An 8,528-nucleotide genomic window follows, 5' to 3' on the forward strand; every position below is an offset into this window, starting at 1 on the left:
CACATCCCATTCACATGCAGCAGGAAAAAAACAGAAACAAGGATTTTATTGCATTTTCTAGAAATTACGATCTGCAGGATTTCCCTATCTGTGCCGCATGGTCTTCTTGGAATCGTGAAATTTACGTCTATGTTTCTGGATATTGTATTTTTTTTCTGTAGGGTATGAAGCCACCAGCGATGGAGGCACAACTAGCGGTCTTACCTTGGCCGGGCTCATACTGGTTTATTGTTAGTTGGTCCGGAATATTCTTTATAAGCCCCTGATGCAGACATCTGCCCAGAAGCGTCTTACAGAACGCCGGCAGACCTGCGAAAAGAGATAAAATAAATATATGTGTGTGTGTTAGGAAGGTGGTCCGGGCATATAATACTGATGACATAACCTTAGGACAGGCCACCAGAATAGGACACGACAGGCCTTCAGCTGGCCACGGTAATCCATTGGCACCCCGGGATCGCGTCACAATACAGATTGCAGCCATTTAAAGGCCGCTACGCCAGCCTCTGTATAATACGGCCAGCACAGCTCCTGAGCCGCACGGCACACACACATCAGAGATACGACCTACCAGTATGTCCTATTTCATAAAAGCAACTTATTTAAAAAGGAAAAAAAAACACATTTATATTTACAGCCATTTTTTCTTTTTTTAAGATTCGATATATTTATTCAAACTTTATCACTTTATTTTCTATAACTTTTAAAGTTCTTTTGCTCATTAAACTTAAAGGGGTTGCTCACTATTCAGACAACCCCTTTTTTAAATACTATATTCCACAGAGTAAAATAAAAAATAGCAGATACTCACCTCCAGCACGAATCCAGCGATGTCGGAGCAGGGTCTCCCCAGGTTCACCTGACACTGTTATATTACAGGGGCACTGCAGCCAATCGATGAGATCCGAGGTTCATCCAAGAGAACCATGAGCGCTGCAGTCCATTAGCGGACGCTGATTGGCTGCAGCACTCACGAGGTATAACCATGTCACCTGAGCCTTGGGTGACCTGGTGCCAACATCGCTGGAATGGTGCCAGTGCAGGAGAGGAGTATAGGGTGTTTTTATATTACGCTAGGGGTGTCCAATTATGACAACCCCTTTAAAACCGTATTGTAAAGTCATATGTCCATATAATGGCACAGGGATCTGCCTCAGAGTGCCTTTGTTACATCCCAGTATAAATCAGCTTATCCCATCTATTACAGGGCTCACTGGGAGATGGTGAAGACGGCCGCTCACCTATTTCAGCACCATAATCAGCACTGATTGTGATGCAGAATGACCGGGTCAGCGTTCCTTACAATCCCAGGCAATAACTCAGCATGGCAGCTGTCATACAACAGCTGGAAACTACATGGGCACTGGTGCAGTGAACTGCGAGATCACCATCATATACATGACTATTGAAATGTGAGAAAAGAACCCTTCCCCAAACATACATATATAGTTATGTGGTAAGGGCTCATTAGATGGTCTATTGATAGTAAACCCTGATGAGAAGCCTTATGAGGGAATATAAAAGTCCGCTATGTGCAAAAAAAAGCCGTAATTTCCTTGGATTTAATTTAAGTGCCTACAGACATCACAAGGGGGAGCTCATTGCACACGCTTTTTATGTTGAACTCGATCACAACAGTATAAAGTGAGCTCCTAGGCTCCCTCTAGTGGTGGCTGCAGGTAGCCAGAATATTATTACATGTTAATTACATAATGTAGGGGGTTTGGAGCGGTGTATCAGGAAAACAAGTCTAACTGCTTTAAACGTATATTGAGAAATTAAATCAGAGAGGTATTTTGAACCTATTTAGATAAAAGCTAGCCTTTATAACGCACCTTCAGGCAATGGTTGGTCCTTATCTACATTGTTGTTATCATATCGGAACTCGTATCCGTAATGCTTCACCCGCCGATGCTTTAGGGACTTCTGATCTGCAAATAGATTTCAATCAAAGCTGAAGAGTTCAGTGGTTTTCATTTTATATTGATCCTGAATTAGAGACTATTCCCCCCGAATTTACAAAGACAGGCACTATACACACCAGTCTTGACAAAGAGTCCGCTGGAATAAGACGTGCCCACACTTAAAAGCACCTCTTAATAAATTTGCTGCATCCTGCTCGCCAGTGTAAGAAACGTTGGGACAGGAGTACATTTTTATTGTAATTTTGTGCCTTCCTACCTGCTAAGCTCTGGCCGTCTTTTTAAAAAGTTGGCAAAACATGCCGGAAAGTTTTTTTGCTCAACTCATAAATCAAAATTTAGCAACATTTCAAAACCGTTTTATGCCAGAATTTTGGAGCAAATTGTTTGATAAATCGGGGCTTGTATTATAGCCCAGAGTTGCATTCACAATCCTGAATGCTTCAGAGCTGAAATCTCACAATATCAGGATATAGTATATTTTGGGTATTTGCATTCTAGGATGTGATAACTTTTTTTTTTATTGCACAGTAGTGTAAACATATCATAAGAAGAGTTTTATATGCCAGTTTTCATTATAAGCCCACAGGAGGAAGTATGTGACAAATGTATTAAGCGGCTTGTACCATGTGCCAGAAACGGACATCTATGCCACCTATGAGCTGGCACACAATTCTGCTATAATTTACACCAATTTCAGGCAGAAGTTGCAGTAAAATCCGCCAAGTTGCAGTTGACGTCACTCTACTAAGTTCTGCGCAAAAAAGAAAAATATTGCAACTTTTGAAAGTCAGAAATCTGGTGAAGGACATTTAATGAATTCCCCTCAGTTGAGCTGTAAGGATGCATCTGTCACGGGCAGCCAGGTAATGATCATATGGAAGGGCCTTGGTTACAGATTACTCACACACGATCAGTGCGATCTGTGGGGTCCGGGGGATCAGCCGAAGCTCATACGATACTTACGGGTGTTTTCCGTCTCCCAGTGAATATTGTCCAGCAGTGTGAGTTCTTCTTCTGGAGAGACAAAGTCTTCTACAATTAGCAGGCCGGGGGGTAAGGCCGGAGGGGACGTCGCTTTTACTTCAACTGGGAATAAAAGGAAAGATCATTTACACAAGAAAAAAAAAGAAGGATAAAGCACCGTCCACGGTACACCCATCCCACGGTACAGGATAAAGCATCGTCCACGGTACACCCATCCCCCGCTACAGGATAAAGCATCGTCCACGGTACACCCCTCCCCCGGTACAGGATAAAGCATCGTCCACGGTACACCCCTCCCCCGGTACAGGATAAAGCATCGTCCACGGTACACCCCTCCCCCGGTACAGGATAAAGCATCGTCCACGGTACACCCCTCCCCCGGTACAGGATAAAGCATCGTCCACGGCACCCCCCCCCCCCCCCGGTACAGGATAAAGCATCGTCCACGGCACACCCCACCCCCCCCCCCCGGTACAGGATAAAGCACCGTCCACGGTACACCGCCCCCCGGTGCAGGATAAAGCACTGTCCACGGTACAGCCACCCCGGTACAGGATAAAGCACCGTCCACGGTACAGCCACCCCGGTACAGGATAAAGCACAGTCCACAGTACTCCCCCCTGGTAAAATGTGTATGCATATCAGTACGTATCACAGGGGGTCTAAAGTGTCCTTGTAGAGAGGGACCCGCTTGACATGCCAGTGTAAGGAGACTTAAAGGCCATGCAATGCTTCTCTGGGAAATTACATAACTCTTCTGCCACCTACGGGATGTAGCAATCCTAAAAGTCAACATGGCACTAGAGATCAAGTAGTCTTCTTCTCTGAACAGGCGATTTCCATAATAAGTATCACACATTAGTAGGACACACCACAACTTTAGGACTGGTGGGGGGGGGCACTTCTAGATCCCTCACAGGTCCTGAGAATAAAGGATTTTCAGCAACAGAAGAGTGCAGACTTTTCCTGTACACTGACGGAGTGAATAACGACATGGCAGCGGCGTCCTTACGTTCCACATTGCTCCTCAGTCATAGATAACTACGCTCCACACATAAATACCTTTATCCACAAAGCTCAGATACAGTGTGATCTTCTGCTCTGTGTCCACAAACAAGATGTCCTGACCGCTGAGAGAGGAGTAAGCGCTGATGGCCGCCTCCAGGGACGAAAACGTGACAAAGGAGTATGGCTTGTTGGGGGGCATCACCAGAGACTCCACCATGCCATGTATCTTCAGGACATCCAGGAGCCGCTCTCTGCTCACTCCGTTCCCTAGACCTCCATTGGCAACTACCAGACTCTGAAGAAAAGGGAAAGGATCTGTAAACCCAACATGTCCACAACTGCACTCCTAATAACCACACAGTGAGCAAGGAGGTGAGTGCCATAAGTAGTCATAGCACATATAGTGATGGTACAGGCATTACAACGGTGAGCTGAGGTTACATTATGTGAATTATGAGGTTCTGCAGCAGCTGAGGTGTATATTATGAGGTTCTGCAGCAGTTCAGACACCGTTTCATACACACTGAAGCTGCTGCAGAACCTTTTTTGTACAGAGAGGGATCACTAGGTGTTAGCCACTTAGTTGCTGGCACAGGAGAATAAAATTCATATAAAAGTGATGTGTGAGACGGATTCTGCAGGGAGATCAGCGGAGTCTGTCCAGGGCCGCTCCTCTCTGTATATTCGTCAGGATGTGACGATTATACAAGTATCTGCAGGAACATTAATGGATCTTTGTATTGATGTGTAGGACAATACATCCAGGACATCAGACAAGGCCCCGGCGACCACCTTTGTGGGACGCGATGCTGTCTCTACGCCTTCATGCCGCAGGAGGATATTCTTTGCCTTCGCTTCTTTCTTCAGCAGCCTCTTCTGCTCTTTGCTCAGCTTTGGTCTTGTGCTGCGCTCCAGGATCTGCTCTGCTGCCGTCTGTGGAGTGAAACACAGAATGGAAAAATAAGAGACGGAAGAGGAGAGTAACTAGTCCTGTCCTTCATGATGATCCTCACTGAGCCCCCGGCTCTTATACTAACATGCAGCCTTAATATGCAACTATCATTTTGTTTTGACTGATCAGTGGGGGTTTTAGCACCCACAACCCACCAAAAAAGGTTTACAATATGATAGTTACACTGTAATCAGAGAGACAAGTGGCCTCTGGGCTCCTGATGTTGCTTGTACCTTGAAGAAAGAAAAAATTTATGCTATCACATTCTCGTATCTGCTAATGTCAAGCACTGTGCCGTCAGCCGAGTGTTTCATTGTCAGCAGATCCTATGGGAAGGAGGATAAAACCAATGATGAAAGACAATACCGCCTGCTGCCACTAGGTGGCGGTGTACAACCATTTATTAGAAGAGAATGGCCTCTGCTTCTTTGAGAAGAATCAGCTGAAATGTTATGTTCACATGTAACTGCATTTTTTCCTGCAAGAAAAAAAAAAAGCTAACTGCTAGAAAAGCACAGCGTCGATCTCAGTTCAAGTTGTGATTTTTTTTTTTTTAAATCTCTTTGTTTTCTTTTTTTTAAAGACTGTTTTGCAGTTGGAAATGTATTTTTTTTCCAAGGGGAAAAAAAAAAGCACAGTAAAACACTAAGTCCCTGATTCATCAAAGCAGTTTTGCCAGAACTCTAACGTAAATCGCTTTGAAAATGAGAAAAAAATATTACACAACTTTGGGTTCAGCGAAAAATTTGCCACTTTTGTCATTTTCACAACAGATTCATTATGGCAGAGCCGGTCCTGGTGACGGGGGGCGTGACGACGACGCGCGTCAAATTCCTTTCCTAATGCCAGAAATCTTACACCAGACCCTTTCCAAGAACGTGAATAAAATAATTAACGTTTCTTACAGCCGCGTGGTTCTCTCCCCAAACTAAGGAAATATTCCAATATTTATCCAAGACGGCAGAGGCCGAAAGGGGGAAAAGGAAAATTGAAATGGTGGAATTGATGATTTTGGTTTTTTTCTCCTCCCGGAAAAAAAAAAAAAAAAAAAAAAGAAAACCCGACACGGTTGGAATGTGAATTGCACTATGTATAGCAGCTACACATAGCGATCTCTGACCCTGTGGCCAAAGTCTATGGGGGAACCGTTATAGAGACGCCAGGGCTGCCACACTTATGGGGACACTGTTATAGAGACACTGGGGCTGGCACAGTTATGGGGGCACTGTTATAGAGCGCCGGGGCTGGCACAGTTATGGAGGCACTGTTATAGAGACGCCAGGGCTGTCACACTTATGGGGACACTGTTATAGAGACGCTAGGGCTGTCACACTTATGGGGACACTGTTATAGAGACGCCAGGGCTGGCATAGTTATAGCGGCAATGTTATAGAGATGCCAGGGCTGCCATACTTATGGGAGCACTGTTATAGAGATGCCGGGGCTGGAACAGTTATGGGGGCACTGTTATAGAGCTGCCAGACTTATGGGGACACTGTTATAGAGATGCAGGGGCTGGTACAGTTATAGCGGCAATGTTATAGAGCTGCCACACTTATGGGGACACTGTTATAGATACGCTGGGGCTGGTACAGTTATGGGGGCACTGTTATAGAGACACCAGGGCTGTCACACTTATGGGGACACTGTTATAGAGACGCCAGGGCTGTCACACTTATGGGGACACTGTTATAGAGACGCCAGGGCTGTCACACTTATGGGGACACTGTTATAGAGATGCCGGGGCTGCCATACTTATGGGGGCACTGTTATAGAGATGCTGGGGCTGCCATACTTATGGGGGCACTGTTATAGAGATGCCAGAGCTGGAACAGTTATGGGGGCATTGTTATAGAGCTGCCAGACTTATGGGGACACTGTTATAGAGATGCAGGGGCTGGCACTGTTATAGGGACCCACTGGCTGGCCTGGCCCATTTTTAGCTGATTTGCATGAGTAATAACTTGTCCTCCTCCCATAGTCCTTGCACTAAAAGTCCCAGCATACTGTAGGCTATAAAAACAAAACAAAACACCACACCCTGCAGTTTACCCCCTAATACCGGCATGCTAAGCCACAGGACACAGCCTGCAGCACGTCCTCAGCACAGTGCTGCCAGGGCCAGTCACTCACGTTACCTCCCAGTGAGCCGCCATGGTCAGGAAGTCGCCGCAAAAACTCCAACTCCCAGCAGGAAAGTGAATAGAGAGGACGGAGGTGCTGCAGCGAGCAATGACGTCACCGGAAGGGGCGGGGCCTCCAGCCAGTGGCACGCTGAGAGCAGGAAGCCGCATAGTGTTGGGCCTGCCGGGGATAAGTTGTGTGAGGAGCGAGCTCTGCACCATGGAGCTGTGTGCAGACGGGGACTCAGGACTCACTGTGAGGGGTCTGAGGAGGGATTTTGGAGACAAAGAAATGGGGCTGCACAGAGAAGGGGCGGCTTGTGTTTCTATGGGGCTTCTTATTGGGGAGGGGGGCTTGAATAGGAAAGGAGTTGACGTTCGTTGGGCTGCTTTCTTCATCTCCTTTCCATCAGTCCAGAAAAATAGGACCACATTCTGATGTCATCTGAGTGCAGTCTGACTTTTTTCAAGGCCCCATAGGTTTACATTGAAAGTTTTTATCTGACACTCAAATCAAAATCCGTCATGTCTCTGATTTTTTTTATCCACTGACCTCTCCGAGGAAAACATTGAACATGTGAATTCCCCATAGAACATCATAGGTATTATTATAGCGCCATTTATTCCATGGCGCTTTACATGTGAAAAAGGGGGTATACATAGCAAAAACACTTACAATAATCTTGAACACAATGTGACAGCGACTGGTACAGGAGGAGCGAGGACCCTGCCCGCGAGGGCTCACAATCTACAAGGGATGGGTGAGGATACAGTAGGTGAGGGTAGAGCTGATCGTGCAGCGTTATGGTGGAACGAGGGTTACTGCACGTTATAGGCTTGTCGGAAGAGGTGGGTCTTCAGGCTCCTTTTCAAGGTTTCCACGGTTGACGAGAGTCTGATGTGTTGGGGTAGAGAGTTCCAGAGTAGGGGGGGTGCACGGGAGAAATCTTGTATGCGATTGTGGGAGGAGGAGATAAGAGGGGAGTAGAGAAGGAGATCTTGTTAGGATCGGAGGTTGCGTGCGGGTATGTAATTGGAGACTAGGTCAGAGATATATGGAGGAGACAGGTTGTGAATGGCTTTGTATGTCATGGTTAGAGTTTTGAACTGGAGTCTGAGCAATGGGGAGCCAGTGAAGAGATTGACAGAGGGGAGAGGCGGGGGAATAGCGGGGGGGACAGGTGGATTAGTCGGGCAGCAGAGTTTAGGATGGATTGGAGGGGTGCGAGAGTGTTGGAAGGGAGGCCACAGAGCAGGAGGTTTCAGTAGTCGAGGCGGGAGATGATGAGGGCGTGCACTAGTGTTTTTGCAGATTCATGGTTGAGGAATGTGCGGATCAGGGAGATATTTTTGAGTTGGAGTCTGCAGGAAGTGGAAAGGGTTTGGATATGAGGTTTGAAGGAGAGTTCAGAGTCCAGGGTTACCCCAAGGCAGTGGGCTTGAGGGACTGGGGAGAGGGGGCAGCCATTGTTGTTGATAGATAGGTTAGTTGGGGGAGTTGAATGAGATGGCGGAAAGATAATGAATTTTGTTTTG

At 46.5% G+C, this 8,528-nt stretch overlaps 1 protein-coding gene across 5 annotated transcripts in view; it reads right to left on the minus strand.

Annotated features, from left to right (window-relative positions):
- The window catches only part of ALKBH8 (alkB homolog 8, tRNA methyltransferase), a 69,500-nt gene extending 62,360 nt beyond the window's left edge, over positions 1-7,140 (minus strand). For 3 of the 5 annotated variants that reach the window (XM_073662194.1, XM_073662193.1, XM_073662191.1), the window contains exons 1-6: positions 7,008-7,140; positions 4,710-4,850; positions 3,972-4,212; positions 2,889-3,011; positions 1,836-1,931; positions 205-309 (exon numbers count right to left, since the gene is read on the minus strand). In XM_073662194.1, the coding sequence (XP_073518295.1) occupies positions 205-309; positions 1,836-1,931; positions 2,889-3,011; positions 3,972-4,212; positions 4,710-4,850; positions 7,008-7,025 (724 nt within the window). In that variant the 5' untranslated portion in view covers positions 7,026-7,140. Of the gene's footprint in view, positions 1-204; positions 310-1,835; positions 1,932-2,888; positions 3,012-3,971; positions 4,213-4,709; positions 4,851-6,931; positions 6,955-7,002 lie in introns of those variants that run through there. The other 2 variants (XM_073662192.1, XM_073662195.1) reach the window with 2 other exon arrangements.
- Between the last annotated feature and the right edge of the window lie 1,388 nt (positions 7,141-8,528).

The sequence above is a fragment of the Phyllobates terribilis genome, unplaced genomic scaffold, assembly GCF_046119375.1.
Source record: "Phyllobates terribilis strain yellow unplaced genomic scaffold, ASM4611937v1 Scaffold_2__4_contigs__length_985480577, whole genome shotgun sequence".
Lineage (NCBI taxonomy): Eukaryota > Metazoa > Chordata > Amphibia > Anura > Dendrobatidae > Phyllobates > Phyllobates terribilis.